General features: G+C 54.8%; 1 protein-coding gene across 1 annotated transcript in view; it reads left to right on the top strand.

Moving 5' to 3' along the window:
- IL2RB (interleukin 2 receptor subunit beta) overlaps positions 1 to 7,695 on the top strand; it is a gene marked incomplete at both ends in the record, with an annotated part of 30,502 nt that extends 22,807 nt beyond the window's left edge. The window contains 5 exons of the mRNA XM_079714900.1: positions 117 to 265; positions 1,596 to 1,761; positions 2,320 to 2,440; positions 3,841 to 3,925; positions 6,937 to 7,695. Of these exons, the coding sequence (XP_079571026.1) occupies positions 117 to 265; positions 1,596 to 1,761; positions 2,320 to 2,440; positions 3,841 to 3,925; positions 6,937 to 7,695 (1,280 nt within the window). The remainder of the gene's footprint in view (positions 1 to 116; positions 266 to 1,595; positions 1,762 to 2,319; positions 2,441 to 3,840; positions 3,926 to 6,936) is intronic.
- Positions 7,696 to 15,859: the final 8,164 nt, after the last annotated feature.

The raw sequence follows: 15,859 nt of genomic DNA, 5'->3' as shown, positions 1-15,859 counted from the left end.
GAGGAGCAGCACGTGCAAAGGTGGAGGTGGGAGCCCGGCACGGTTTCTCATCTCAGCATCAGCCTCCGGTGTCCCCCAAGCTTCTTCTCTCTCCTTTTTTCTCTTCCCGTCTCCAGTTCGTCTGATGCCCCCCCACTCCCTCCAAGTCGTCCACATAGGGACCCGCAGATGCAACATAACCTGGAATGTCTCCCAGTTCTCCCACTACATTCAAAGCAATGTGGAGTTTGAGGTCCGGACAAGGTCCCCGGGCCACAGCTGGGAGGTGAGTACCTAGTTCCATCCCGACCTGCCCTGATTCCTTCCTGTCCTCATCACCCTGTCCATCCTTCATCTCAGCAAAGCCACAGAAGGCACTAAGCAACCCCTGTCACTCCTCTGTACTGCCTGCCCTGCTTCCCCCTCCCTCCGTGTGTCCCCTGACACCCCAGGGGTCCAGCTGGTGGTGGATTCCAGGCAAGATTTACAAAGCCAAGAGGCAGGCGACTGCCCTCTTTGGAGATTTCAGAGGCCCTGGGCAGCCACCCTTCCCTCTTCAAATCCAGTGTGGTCCAAGTCCACGGGAGTTGGGACTTCCTGATGGTCCAGTGGTTAAGACTCCACCCTTCCCCTGTAGGGGGCGTGGGTTCGATCCCTGGTCGGGGAAATAAGGTCCCACATGCCAAGGGGTGCTGCCAAAAAAAACCCCCCAAAAAACCAAAAACAAGTCCATAGGGGTTGGTTGCTTACTCATTCACTTATCCATTCCTTTATTCGCTCACTCACTCAACAAACATTCACTGAGTACCTACAACGTGCTACATGCGGGGAGAGAGTGGAGGGCGGGCCTGATGGGCTGCCTGCTCTCAGGAAACTCACATGGGGGATGGGGGCAGACAGTCGGCACCCAGAAACAGGGGACTATGGGATGTTGATACATACTATCATGAAAATTAAATGTGATAACGCAGTTGAGAAGGGCTGGGCCAGGCTACTTCAGACTCAGGTGACTAGGGAAGGCCTTTCTGAGATCTGGGGCTCAAGCAGGAGCTGACCTTTTGAGGATCTGGGGAGGGTCTTCCAAGCAGAAGAAAGAGCCATTGCAAAGGCAAGACATAGCCTGTGTGTCTAGGGCACTGGAAGAAAAGCAAAAAGGGTGATACAGAGGTGGGAGAAGTGTTTGGGAAATCCCTCTTTCTGGTCGAGGGGTGAATAGACTATAGCAGAGCACGGGGGTGCGGGGGGAGGGGAAGCAGGGCGACCTTGTATGGTGCCCAGAGGTGGTGGGAGCTCAGACCTGGAGGAGAAAGGGGTGGAGAGAAGGCGGAAGGGTGCAGAAATAGTTTCCAGAGGTGGAACCAGGTTCTGGACGTGGAACCAGCTGATTGGCAGATGGCTTTGGATGTGGGAGGGGTTTAGGATGACCCTGGAGTTTTGGGCCCCAGCAACTGGGTAGTCAGGCAGCCTTTCTGTAGGATGAGGGGACAGTGGAGGGCAGGTGGCTGGAGGGAAGAAAGGAAGGTGCTGTTCTGCTCGGCGTCTCGGCCAGCCCTGCCACAGGAGGTGAGGTAGGCAGTGGGGACCCCTCTGGTCTGACAGCCCTGTTTCTGCCCCAGGACACGCCGCTGCTGAGCCTCAGGCAGAACCAGCAATGGATCTCCCTGGAGACGCTGGCTCCAGACACGCTGTATGAGCTTCAGGTGCGGGCCAGGCCCCAGCTAGGCAGCCACGAGGCTTGGAGCCCCTGGAGCCAGCCCCTGGTCTTCAGGACAAGGCCTGCAGGTACTGATGGGGAGCTGGGGTGGGGATGCAACTCCGGCAGGAGGCAGTGGCTGGTGCCGGGAGGCTTGGGGTGTAGGTATGGAGCCCTTTGGCCATCATTAGCTCACTTGATGTGACCCACAGGGTGGGCAACATGGGCATGTTTTACAGATGGGAACAGGGGATCAGTGAGGGGGTGGGACTTGCCATTGGCCTTGTGAGTTAGTGGGGAGGCCGGTGAGGCTCCTTCCACTCTCTCCACCCTGAAACTTCAAACTCTTGGTTTCTGCCGAGGTCAGGGGTGGGCTGTTTTCACCTGTTAGCCTGTTTCCTCATCTGTAAAGTGGGTACCATGGTACCGAGGCAGGGAAGCTGTGAGGAAGCATGTTGGTTGCGATGCCCCATGTTGGCTGGGCACACAGCAGTTCTGCTGGACCAGCTGGGACCCTGTAAAGGCCTTGGGTCAGAGGTCGGCCTGTCCCTCAGCACCAGGTCATGGGTGGGGGATGCTGGATTGAGCTAGGGTGGGTGGGGGCACTTCTCTAACCCCTCCCCTTCTCCTCCTCCCACCCCGGGCAGCAACCAGGAAGAAGATCCTGCCCCTTCCTTGGATGGACCACATTGTGTTGGGCCTCGGCTGCACTTTTGTTTTCGCCCTCTTGGTTTACTTTCTGACCATCTTTCGGTACAACAGGCCGTGGTAAGAGCACTCCCTTCCCTGTCCTTCATCCTCCTGTCTGACACGACCCCCTACCCACCAGGTCAGGTTCTGGGCTGAGCCCCCTGCTCTCACTCTCCAGTGCTCCCTCTGCCCTCCCAAGAGCCCTCCCTGCCTAACACCTGGCCTTTCCGCCAAAGATGGAAGCCCATGGAACCAGCCCGAGGGGAGTGGGGCAGGGAGAGCCCCACGGGAGCCCTGCCCAGAGCATCATGCCCAGGGCTTGAGTATGTGTGTGCTCACGTGCCAGCTGCCTGTGTGTTGGGGGGGTCCTCATGCGTCTGAGCACTCATTTGTTTATTCCTTTATTTACTGAGTCCTAGACCTGGGCTGGGTACGGTGCTGATGCTGGGAACGCAAGGGCAACCACAGGCATGTCGTCCCATCTTCATGGACCCACAGTCCCATGGGGGAAGGCAGATACGTCTTAATCATGCACGTTTGTAGCGACACACGTGATTAGGCTGGTGAAGGAAGGAAGGTACCATATGTACTGAAAGCAGACAACAGGGAAAGGAACCTCAGCTAAGGGGTGGGCGGGAGTCAGGGGGGGTGCTTCTCCGAGGAAGTAATGATTCCACTGAAATCTGGAGGAGAAGTGAACCAAGCAGGGAAGGGTCGGGGAGCACACCTCAGGAGGAGGAAATAGCTTGTGCAAAGATCCTGGGTGGGAACAAGGCAGGAGCATTCCAGGAACTGAAAATGCAGGGAGGTGGGTGTGGCCAGAGACCAGAAAGGAGTTTGGGACCTGAGCCTGGACCTCTGGGTGGCAGCCAGGTTTTCTGGGGTCTTGAGGCTGTGGCATACAACTTGAGGCAGATGCACACAGATACTGGGGAACTTAGCTTGGCAAGCAGAGCATGGGCTGGAATTCAGCCTCCATTCACCACCACACCCACCCCCCAAAAAACCCCAGGTGCCCTTGGGCAGTGCACAGCTTGAACCACCGTCCATGGCAGCCTTGACTAGGTGGCCCACCATCTGGCCTCTCTCCTACCTCCCTCCTCTTGGTTCAGTCTGCTCCAGTCTTCTTTGTCCCCTACCGCTCTGGCTTGCGTGGTCCCCCACCCTCACATCCTTCTCTTGCATGGCATCCTGCCCTCTGTCTCCACATTACAATGAATGGTAAACTTGCACACTTGCTTCACTGTCTAGCTCCCCATTAGAATGTCAGTTCCTTAAGAGCAGGGACATTCTCTGTTGGCTGTTCTTGTGTCCCCAGTGCCCAGCACAATACCCTCCCTTACTGGGCACACAATCAATACCGACAAAATAAATGAACAGCTCGGCGCCCTGCTCTCAGAGCTGTGGGGCTGATGGCAGGACACTGCGGCCCCCTTCCCTTCTCACCCTCCTCCCCTCCCTTCCTCTCCCCTGTCCAGGCTGAAGAAGGTTCTGAAGTGTCACATCCCAGACCCCTCGGAGTTCTTTTCCCAGCTGAGCTCCGAGCATGGAGGAGATTTCCAGGTAGGAGTCTGGAGGTGGAGGACACAGTAGGCAGCTGGCACGGGCTGGCCAGAGGGTGGGCAGTGGTGTGGAATGGGTGGGGAGGAGGTGCAGGAACAGCAGGTTTTTGCCCTTTGTGGAAGAAGAAATGTAAAGTGAGCTGCCTTGCGTGTGGGCACGGGCCCCTTTCCCCGGTGTTCTCAGGCTGAATGGCAGCTCCCGTCTGAGCCAGACTGCCTAGGCTCTAACCCTGGCTCCACCACTTCCTGGCTGTGTGGCCTTGGGCAAGTTATAGAACCTCTCGGTGTCTCAGTTTCCTCACCTGTAAACTGATGGGTGGTGGTGGGGATAATGTTACTATGTGTATGGTCCCAAGGACATTGCCTGGCACACAGCAAGTGCTCACGAAGCTCTAGCCAGAATTACTGGCACCAGGCTGTTGATGGAGCAGGATTTGCCAGGTGCAAGTTCTCTCCACCCCGCTCCCTGTGCAGACCTGCTCCGTGGGGCTAGTGCTTTCCCTCCTCTTTGCAGAAACTCCCTGGCCAGGCTCCGTGACTTATCACAGACGTTAGCAAGGCCTCTAGGCATTTCTAGTTACAAAACACAGATTCATTTTAAAAGTGCACGCCCACATGTCAGAACACTCAGCCCCATTTAAAGTTTAGTCGTCTCCCCTCCCTCAGCCCACACATGCTTCAGGAAGGAAGTTTCTACGGGGTAGGGGGATGTGGTGGGCTGCTTCTACCACCCCACCCCCACTCTAGGCTCCGTGGATCGGTGTTGGTGGGTGGGGGGTGAGGTGGGGGCAGAGAGAAGCCAGGAGGAAAGTTGAGGGGCTGGAAAGCCATGCTGGACCAGAGCTGTCAGGAGCTGGCTTTGGTGTTCTCTATCAGGGCTGATCAGAGCCCCTTCTGGAATTCTTTGGAAGGCTCCCATGACTGGGGGTAGCTTACCTACAGCACTCTTGATGTGGGGGAATGTATCTCCTTAAAATGCCTCCTTCAGCCCTAAATGTAGTGAGCCCCCCATCAACAGAGGTATTCAAGTCAGCCTTGGCTGACTATGTGTCAGCCACATGGCAGAAGGGATTCCTACATTGGAACCGGCTGGAGGCAGGACTAGATGCATCCTCAGACCTCTTCTGCCTTGAAGTCCTTCTCATTCTATGGGCTTAGGACATTTTGAGGTGGGACTGGGGTCCTTTCTAGAGAGTTGCAAGCCACTCCATCTTCCCACGAGGTCATCCCCAGGTCTAGATGCCTGGCCCAGGCCTGCTGTGGAGGGGGTATCCTGAGGAGGCCCTGGGGATGCATGATGTGACTGGGGGCTGGCCAAGAGGGACCCCACCCTCTCCTTTGCATGTGGGTGACAGGCCAGCTGCTCTCTCTCTCTCTGCCCCAGAACCCCTGGCTCTAAGACTGCAAGGCCCACTGCCCTGCCTGTGGGACCTGGGAGTGCGTGTGCCAGTGTATGTGAAGGGGGATGAGTTTCTTCCTGTGCCCCCCGCCCACCTGCGCTTCAGGGCATTGTGGATGGAGGCCTAGGCCCAGGAAGTGCCTGACCACACACACCTCTGAGGGTGGCCCAGCGAGGCCCAGCACACCAGTGCCGGCCCCAGGCCTGCCCTCTTCTTCTTCTGGCCACTGCTCAGCACTGCTGCCTGGCCCTGCCCTCCGCTGCTTCTTCTAGCGTTGGAGCCACACCTGACCTGGCTCTTGCCCTGCCTCCCTAGCCTGCTATCCCTCTTTGCCATCCTTAGTTTGTCCTCGCTGTCCCTCTCTCTCGGCCTTTTCTCTGTAACATGAACTCCTGGTTTGGGGGAGGGGGTAGATTTTGTCGAGTGGCTCAGCCCCGGGAACTCACTTCGGGGATGGAGAACCAGGATGTTTCTCTTCTGGTCCATTAATTCATCTGCAGAACATCAACTGGGCCCCTAGGCCCTGTGCTGGGCACAAGAGTGCAGGGGGCCTGGTCCCATCAGGCCTGGTCCCTGTACTGGGGGGACCACAGTCCAGCTGCAGAGGGCTCCCAGGACAGAAGGCTGTTGGGGGTTCTCAAGTGCACCCTCTTGAGGCCCCATCACCCTGCCCTGAGGGGTGAACACTCCCCTACACTTCTGCTGGGTAGTCTGCATTTTACCTGTGCCAGGTGTTTCCACCTTCATTTTCTTCTTTAACATCTCTCTGCTGGCCCATAGTGAGGAAGTCAGGAAAAAGGCAGCTAAATGTTGTGGAATTGAGGCTCAGAGAGGTGCAGTGAACTGCCCAGGGTCACACAGCTACAGAGTGCCAGCGCCAGGGCTGGAACCCGGGTCTCCCTGTTCCTTGCCAGGCGTCTGTGGACTCCAGAGCAACTGAGAAGTGCTCTGATGGGTGCTTTCCTCTCTCTGTGGATGGAGGGCGTGGGGGGTGTATGTGGAGGGCTGCAGGGTGCCAGGAGGGAGTGGTCAACTGGGGGACAATTAACTCCCCACTGGAGATGGTTCCATGGCAGTGTGAGTGGGGAACCTGGGGCCCAGCTCTTCCACCTGCTGGCTGTGTGATCAGGGCCAGGGCACAGGCCCTCTCTGGGCATCTGTATGGTGACAGTGATGTGCTCTCGGGACGCTTTCTGCTTCAGCAGTGGTTGGTTGGTTCACACACTTGCACTGGTCCCCACCATACACTCTGAGGATTCTACCAATTGCTATGTTCCCAGGACCAAGAGCGGCACCAGGCTCACAGGAGCTGCTTGATAAACAGTCACACATTGAACCAAGACATCCCCTGGGCACCTACAGCGAGCCAGGAAGGCCTGTGCTGGGGCTGGGAAACAGCCACCCCCCCTGGGCTGATGCAGAGGGTTCCCCAAACCAGTGGGCAGGGTTTGTGTGTGTGTGTGTGTGTGTTTGGGAGGTGGGGGCTACAGTCAAGGAGGGCTTCCTGGAGGGGGCAGCCCTGAGCGGACTGCTGAAGGAGGACGAGTTAGGGGATGTTGCTGAGTCTGGAAGAGGTGGCCGCTCACCCTCCCTCTGTTCTTTCTCCTGGCAGAAGTGGCTCTCCTCACCCTTCCCCTCATCCTCCTTCAGTCCCAGCGGCCCAGTGCCCGAGATCTCCCCACTGGAGGTGCTGGACAGGGACGCCAAGGCCACGCAGCTGCTCCTTCTGCAGCAGCAGGACAAGGGCTCGTCATCCTCAGCCGAGACCAGCGGCCACTCGGTGACCAGCTGCTTCACCAACCAGGGCTACTTCTTCTTCCACCTCCCAGACGTGCTGGAGATCGAGGCCTGCCAGGTGTACTTTGCCTACGACCCCTTCACGGAGGAGCCCGATGAGGGTGGGCCCGGGGTGCCAGAGGGGGCTCTCCTCCCACCCCTGCCGCCTCCGCCAGGGGAGGAGGATGCCTACTGCACCTTCCCCTCTGGGGACGACCTGCTGCTCTTCTCCCCCAGTCTCCTCGGTGGCCCAGGCCCCCCGAACACTGCCCTGGGGGGCATTGGGGCTGGTGAAGAGAGGCTGCCCCCCGCCCCGCAGGAGGCAGTCCCTGGGGACTGGGCCCCCCAATCCCTGGGGCCCGCCACCCCGGAAGCCCCTGACCTGGTGGATTTGCAGTCACCCCCGGAGGATGCGCTGGGAGAAGCAGGAGAGGAGGTGCCTGTCCGCAGCCCGAGGGAGGGGGCCGGCTTCCCCTGGGCCAGCTCTCCTGGGCAAGGCCAAGTCCGGGCCCCCACCTCCTGCCTGACCCTGAACACTGATGCCTACCTGTCCCTCCAAGAGCTCCAGGATCAGGACCCGGCTCACACAGTGTAGACAGACGGCCAGGGCTGGGAGACAGGTGGCCTTCTGCTGTTGCACCAGGCCCAGCTGAGGACTCTCTGTCTGTGAGGCTTGTCCATTGCTGACAAGTGTCCGGCTCAGTGTCCGGCTGCCCCCGGTCATCTCTGGCCAGAGGGCCCTCACCCAGCCTTGCATACGCGGCTGTTCACTTCACACCTCATTTGCTGCTCCCTGGTCCTACGGCCCAAGGCAAGAACTTCGGGGGGAGAGGCACTTGGACTCCGCACTCCCTCATCAGTCGTGGAGTCCTGCGGGTTTTGCCTCTGAAGCGTCCCTCCTCTCCAGCCCTGCAGCTCCTCTTCAGGGAGAATTCGGGGTTCTCCACGGGCCTTCACCCTGCGCTCCTCACAGGGCTTCCTGCCCCAGTCACACCCCCTCGCACCCACCCACCACAGGACAACCAGAGTGCTCTTTCTAGAACACAAAGAGGGCTATGCTGCTCCAGGTTTAAAACCCTGCCGTGGCTCCCCGCTGCCCTCAGCACCACTTCTTGGCCCTCCCCTTGCTCCTCCAGCATCGTGTTGGGACATTCCCTTCTGGTAGCCTCCCAAGAGTCCTACTGAGCCGCTTGGAGCTCCCTCATTCCCCCACACCTTTACACATGCCCTTCCCTGTGCCTGGGGTGCCCTCTCATCCCTCATCTAGGTGACAAGCTCCCTTTATCCTTCAAGTGTCAGTTCTGTTTCCCTGGGAGGGAAACACCACCTCCTTCAATGTGCGCAAACTTTGAGATTCGGTGCTGGAGGGAGAGGCTCTCAGGGTCACAGGGTGGCTGAACAAAGTGGCCCTGTCACTTCCCCTTTGGGATCTCTTGTGACCTTTGAATGTTTGGCTACAACATCCTTAACGCTGTGGCCCAAGTATGGACACAAATGCCCCAGCAAAGTGGACACCGGCTGGATCTTTCCACAGTGGCTTCACAGTAAGCATGCTGCTGGAAAGTAAACCCCTCCTAGTGGCAGGTCCTGATGCTGTCACAGGGAGCCCTCCCTTGGACCCCTCCCACTCCAGCCTCCACTGGTCTTTTCTGCAGCTCAGGGGCTGGCACACCACCTCCAGATGGCAGCTCCACTCACTACACTTGGCACAGTGCACTTGGCACTCCATCATATTCCCCGGGTGAAGTGATGAACTATCTGGCATCATCTTGCCTGGGCTCCCTGTGCCCAGCTGCCTTCATGCAGGGGGTACCATCCACCTCACAGGAGCACTCCTGGCGCCTTGACATTTCTGAGGTCAAGACTTGGAGAGGCGGCGATCCAGGCCCATTAGATTCCAGCATGCCCGCTTCAGCGAGAGGCTCATCCCCTCACGTGGCAGTTGCCCCCGCCACACACAGCTAACCCCTTCCTTCTCGGTGCTCCCCACCACCCGTCCACTTCTATTCTCTCTGTCCCTGGCACTGATCACATCTGTGATGCCTATCACAACCTCCCTTCTTGACAAGAGTTCTATGGCAGGAACCCCAGCAGGTCCCAGCTAACCCCAAGGTATGAAAACACAGTGCCTGCATTTATAGGCCATGCTTGCAGCTGATTGGGCACCTGACACAAGCCCACCCATAGGTTCATCAGCAGCCTATGAGATGACTTAGAACAGAAGCTGTGTCCATTCAGGGAGGCCGGGCCTGAGCTGGCCAATCAGGTTTCGCCCAGTCTTGGGCATTTGAATACAGGGCGGGAGGGTGGCCCCAAGGAGCAGGTGCATGTGGAGAAGAGCCCCAAAAGGCTAGAGAGGAGTTAGCAGAGGGGCCTGGGCTCCTATTACTGATACTCCTGCTCCCCAGGGGGTTACTGCATTTCACTCAGGATTCCTGTTTCTTCTGTGTCCCAAATAAACTCCCTTTTCCTGAGGTTGTCTGAGTCTTGGATCCTTACCATGGAATAGCTTAATTACCGGGCCATCGCACTTCCCACCTCCTGCCATATGATGCTGTGTGTTCTGGGCCATAAGTCTCCTCAGTCCTGAGGAGAGCATCAGACCCAAGCTCAGTGCCCACAGCTTTGCTGTGTGTCCTCGGGCAAACCGGGAAATCTCTCTACAAGTGAATTTCCACTTTGCAGAATTCTTGGGAGGGTTACATTTCTCAGGCTTTGGTCATGTGTGTATATATATATATTTTAATGATCTGTGTGTACCATCTTTTTTATTGTTTACTTAATATTTTTCTTTAAATCAATTCACTTTTTGTTTAATACTTTTATTTAAAGAAAAAATTTTATCTTGGTTCTGTAAATGGGAAAACTGATATTCAGTATAAATAAAAGGTAATGGTACAAAGTAAGTACACTAAAACAAAATGTTTCAATTTATTGCCTGCTGGAAATCTGCTCTATCTCTTAGTTTAAAGGGGAGATAAGCGAGTGTTGGGAAGCTGATGAAGACATGCCAAAACCAAACAGAGACTTTTTCCTTGAGAAAATGCAGAAGGATTGTAAGGGAAATATCTTTTTCACTAAAAGGAGTCAGATTTATCTTATTCGGTGTCCAGGCACCATCTGATATGGCCTCATGGGAAAATATTGCTCTTGATTTTATACCTATCTATCTCAAGTATCCTTGACTCTGAAAAGTTGGACCAGATCATGAATAGCAATATCTGGCATTCATAAAGCTGCACTCATGGCAGACATTGCTAATCAATTGCAGTGGTGCCTGGCAGACATTGCTAATTGACCATAGTCCTCCTTTCTCTGGAGCTTGGATGCAGCCTTAGATTCTGTAGGCAGGCCAGATTGATCATAGCTGGTACCTGGTGACATGTCTAGACCAGATAATCCCTCAGGTTCCTTCCACAACAGAAACTATTGTTCCTGGGCTTCCCTGGTGGCGCAGTGGTTGAGAATCTGCCTGCCAATGCAGGGGACATGGGTTCGAGCCCTGGTCTGGGAAGATCCCACATGCCGCGGAGCAACTAGGCCCGTGAGCCACAACTACTGAGCCTGCGCGTCTGGAGCCTGTGCTCCGCAACAAGAGAGGCTGCGACACTTTGAGGCCCATGTACAGCGATGAAGAGTGGCCCCTGCTCGCCGCAACTACAGAAAGCCCTCGCACAGAAACGAAGACCCAACAAAGCCATAAATAAACAAACAAATAAATAAATAAGATAAGAAACTATTGTTCCTGACTCCGATTTTCTAGGCAGGGAAAACTGAGGCTGATATGGTGGAGACTGGAAAGCTGAGAGGGCCCTATGAGCGGGTACACCCAGGGAACCCAGCTGTCCTTACTGTGTCTGATGGGAGACCTGAGCTGGTAGTGAGTGGCATAAGGGGGACCACCTTACACCAAGTGGAGATGGACTGATGGGCTAGAAGCCACAGTGTGAATGTCCAGTGTGGATTAGAGTATGGGCCCTGGGAGATGGAGCAAGGAGGGAGCAGCTGGCAGGGGTGGAAGGAATGAAGGAGAGACAGGCTTGCCTGGGTCAGATTGCAGGAGGGAGGAGTGGCACCAGCTGGGGACCAGGCAGCCTAGGGCCTTGGAGAGCTGTCAGATGCAGAGCAGGAAGCAGGAGGCAGCCAGGGCAGATAGGGGTATAAAAGAAAAGGGGGGAGAGGTGCGAGGGCCCACCAGCCCCTCAGGTCTCCAATTTCTTGAGCTGTATTTGTTCCTTCACTTCCTCAATCCCCCACTATCTCTGCTCTCCTCCTACCTCTCAATTCCCACTCTAAGCAGCTTCCAATGTCTGCAGTTACCAAGCAAATTATGGTGAACCAGTTCATAGCTAGGATGAATAACTTACCACTGTCCTCCTAATTATTGGGGACAACCAGGACAACTTCAAAAATCATCAAGAAGCACATTTAAAAAGTGGGAAGAGGGCTTCCCTGGTGGCGCAGTGATTGAGAGTCCGCCTGCCGATGCGGGGGACGCGGGTTCATGCCCCGGTCCAGGAGGATCCCACATGCCGCGGAGCGGCTGGGCCCATGAGCCATGGCTGCTGAGCCTGCGCATCTGGAGCCTGTGCTCCGCAACGGGAGGGGCCACAACAGTGAGAGGCCCGCGTACCGCAAAAAAAAAAAAAAAAAAATAATAATAATAATAAAATAAAATAAAATAAAAAGTGGGAAGAAAACTAATTATGTTCCAGACACGGGGCCAGACACTTTTCAAGCATCATTTCATCACCTGACAAGGACCTTGTGAGGCAGGTGTTATACTCCCCATTTTGCAAATTAGGAAACTGAGGCTCAGGGAAGTTAAGAAATGTAGCTGATTGTTGGTGGATCCAGGATTCAAGACATGGTCACATCTGGCCATGCCACACCCTTGCCTAAATCCCCAGGGAAACCCCCAGTGACTCCCTAAACCCTCAGGACACTGGCTGAACTCCTTAATGTAATATTCAATGCTGCGGGGACCTCAGGCAGGTTTCATCTGCTTTCATGCCTCAGTCGCTCCATCAGTGAATGGGGTAGTCAGACTGGGTGATTTCTAAATGCTCTCCTAGCCCTGATAGTCTGTGGTTTCAGGTGCCACACGGAATGTGGCTTGTGGCTGGGACTACATATATTTCACTTCAAGAGTGGGAGGCTGGGCCTGAGGTGGGTGGGCATGAGAGCAGGGACTGCAACTGACTCATTTGCTCTGGCACATGATGGTCCCTGGGTTTGAAACAGTCCCGCCACCCAAACAATCCACTCCCAGACTCCTACACATCCCTCAAGACCTTCCAGCATCCCCACTTGTCAGAGGCCCTCTAATTCATCCCAGTTAGGGTTAATTACTTCCTTCTACTGTCTCCTCCTGAGACTGCTCTTTTCGAACCATCTTTTGTGCTATGGGCCATATCCTGTGCTAGATTCTGGGGATACAGGGGTGATAATAATGGCTATGGAAGAAAATCAGCCAGAGCCCCATTAGCACAAGCTTTATTTGGGAATACCAGGCGTGAGAAGACTCTGAAGGAGCTTCTAACTTGGGGAAGGAAGACAAAATTTTGTGCAGGGCTGTAGTAAGGGGCAGCCAGAGTTCAGCTTGTATTGGAAATAATTGTTTGAGGATGGTTCTTGGAAGAGAGAGAAATTGTTCTTACAGATCAGCAGCCACCGTTTGGCAATTTGGATTTTATCAACAGGCAGTGGGGGAGGGACAGCTATGGGGACGAGGACCTGTGAGAGCCACAGTAGAATGTTCTCCATCCTTCAGGGTCTCTTCAAGAGGGGCATTTGAGCACTTAGCAGGCATCAGGCTCTGCTCTAAATGCATTGTATTATTAACTCACTTGATCCTTACAACAGTGCCACAAGGGAGGGACTCTTCTTACTCTTTTTACAGATGAGAAGACTAAGGCACGGAGTGGTTAATGACTTGCCTAAGGCCACACAGATGGAACACAGTGGAGCAAGGATTTGAACCCAGGCAGTCTTTAGCACTCATGCGGGCAAGCTCTTTACTGCTTTAAAGTGTGGTCATTCAAGGATCTCATACAATCTCTCAGCGACCTGGCAAGACAGGAATGACCAAGATTCTGGGTTCTGCATCACAGATCCGGACAGGCAGCCCTGAGAGGACGGCGCCCTGTACCAGTCCACACAGTAAGTGTGGGTGGAAGGATGACTAGAAACTTGGGGTCTCACCCCTACATCTTGCTGTCTCATGGCCACTGTCTTTGGGGGCAGGGAGAGGGGGTTGGGTTGTTGATTAAGCTTGAGCTCAGCACCAGCAGCCTGGGGCTGGCCCCTGTGACAGCCCCGGGACATCCCCTTGGCTGGCTCTGAGACATTTTCCACCACCGCAGGTATGACACACATCCCATCACAGCGCCCAGGAGGGAGGGTGCTGGACAAAGCTGTGAGAAAGCAAAGCCGGAAGTGCTGAGTGGGGGGAGAGTTGCTTGTGGGGATAAAAGGTACCCAGTCTACAATTCCAGGAAGTCAGGATGCAGAGGGGAGGGAGGAGCTGGCGGGAGATGCATCATCTTCCATTCCTCTGTGCACCTGGCTACACGCCAAGCCCTGGCCACAGAGAGGAGGCTGGCTGCTGCCTGGTCTGCAAAGAGTCCCCAGCCCTGTGGGGGAGGGCATGACCACGGAGGACACAGATAAGTCAACTGAGAGTCACAGCCTCCTGCTGTGGAAGGCAGTCAATCAGAGCCTCTATTGAAAATGCCCCACCTGGGAAGGCTCTGGAGTCTCCTAACTCAGGCACGGAGGGTGGAACATTGTACGGGGCTTTAGCAAGAGGGGCTCAGCCGCATGCACACATAGTAGTCATCTCTGCTTCTCCGAGAGGAACACAGTCCAGACCCCTAATGGATGCCTGCAACCGAGGCTAGTACTGAATCCAATATATACTATGTTTTTTTCCTATACCTACATATCTATGGTAGATTTTAATTTATAAATGAGGCACAGTAAGAGAATATCTGAACTGCCAGTGTCACTAGTCTTGAGTTTTGGGGCCATTACTAAGTAATATAAGGGTTACTTGACCACAGCTCTGAGATACCACGACAATCCATCTGATAACCAAGGTGGCTACGAAGTGACTAACAGGCAGGATATGCTGGACAAAGGAATAATTCATGGCCTGGGTGGGGCAGAGCACAATTTGAAATTTAGGAATTGTTTATTTCTGGAATTTCCCATTTCATATTTTTGGACTGAGGTTGACCGCAGGTAACTGAAACCTCAGATAAGGGGGGATTTCTGAAGTTGGTCGAGGTTGGCTCTTGGAAGAGGGAGGAATTGTTCTGAGATTCATTCATTCACTCACTGCGCATTTACTGAGAGCTTTTTATGCGCAGGGCATGGTGCCAGTTGCCAGGGATGCAGCAGTGGAAGAAACACCGTCCAGCCTGCCCTGAGGCCCCTGCAGCCCCTTTGGGACAACTGGGGTGGTGGTTAAAGCACTAACTCTAGACCTAGTGGCCTGGAATAAATCCTGTTTCTGCCACCTACCAGCTGTGACCTTGGGCAAGTGCCTAAACTTCTCTGTGGCTCAGTTTTCTCATCTCTAAAAAAGGAGGAATACCAGGACTATTGTGAGGATTGAAGTGAGTGCCTATAAAGTACTTAGAAGAGACAAGCTGGCTTCACGGGAGATGGGACAGGGACAGGGCTGTGACTGGGGGAAACCCAAGGGCTGCAGGTGTGAAGGCAGCTGGCTTGCTGGGCAGCCTCTCAGATGTTCTCTGCTGTCTTGGTGATGCTGTTTGGGGAGGGGTTGAGCTGGATGCCACTGCAGTGTCTATTTCCCCCCAAGCACCTGCGTAGGTCTCAGGGGATAATGGTTTAAAGTGTGACCCTCCCTATGGGTACTCAAATGCCCAAAGGGATCAATCTCTGACAGGGGGATTCCAGGAGGTGTGAGAAAGGCGGAAGGAAAGGTACTGCGTCTTCTGCCTGCCTCTCAAATCCATCCATGTGAGCTGCCACCAGCCTAGTCCAGGGCCAAGGTCACTCAGGCTGTCCCACTTGTTCCAACTCTGAGCCACTTGTCCCCTTCGAGGCTCAGTCTCTTTGTCTGTAAATGGGGTGAAAGGTGTGGGCTAGGGGAAGCTGTCTTACCTTGAAGCTTCCTTCTGGCTGAACCAGTCTGTTCTGTGGCCTCCGGAAGGATTGGGATGGGGTCCCCGCTCACTCGGCTAAGATGACCCAGAAAATCTGCCATTGCAATTTTCCTCCCCGATCCCCACCTCCATTTTAAACGCCTGGGGGAGTTCCTAATTAGATAAACCTCATGAAACATGATTGGGAGCCCACTCTGCAGCAGGCAACCCATGCCCCATTCATTCTGATAAACTCATCGAGCTCCTCCTGTGTGCACGGCATTGTTCAAAGTAGACATTTGGATTGGAGGGAGTTGGGATTGCTTGGGTCAGGGCTTGGTGTTGGTCAACCCCAGTGTTTGAGAGGGTGCCCCTGGCCAAGGGTCCAGTGACTCTTGTAAAAGTAGGTGCAGGAGAGCGCCAGATGCAGCAGTCAGAGCAACCAGCCGGGAGCTAAGTCAGCAAGTGAAGTCTGCTGCTTGTGATTTATGCAAATACGAAACTAACAATGAAACCCATTACCGCTAGGATCTCAACTCAGATGCTGATGCTGATGTGAGAAGGAGAGGGGCCAGATAATAGCAACAGTATAGAAGATGATGCCAGCAAAGTGCAGTGAGCACTTAGTAAGTGCGGGCACTG

The sequence above is a fragment of the Hyperoodon ampullatus genome, assembly GCF_949752795.1.
Source record: "Hyperoodon ampullatus genome assembly, chromosome: 11".
NCBI lineage: Eukaryota > Metazoa > Chordata > Mammalia > Artiodactyla > Ziphiidae > Hyperoodon > Hyperoodon ampullatus.
This window is presented reverse-complemented; position numbering and strand designations above follow the sequence as displayed.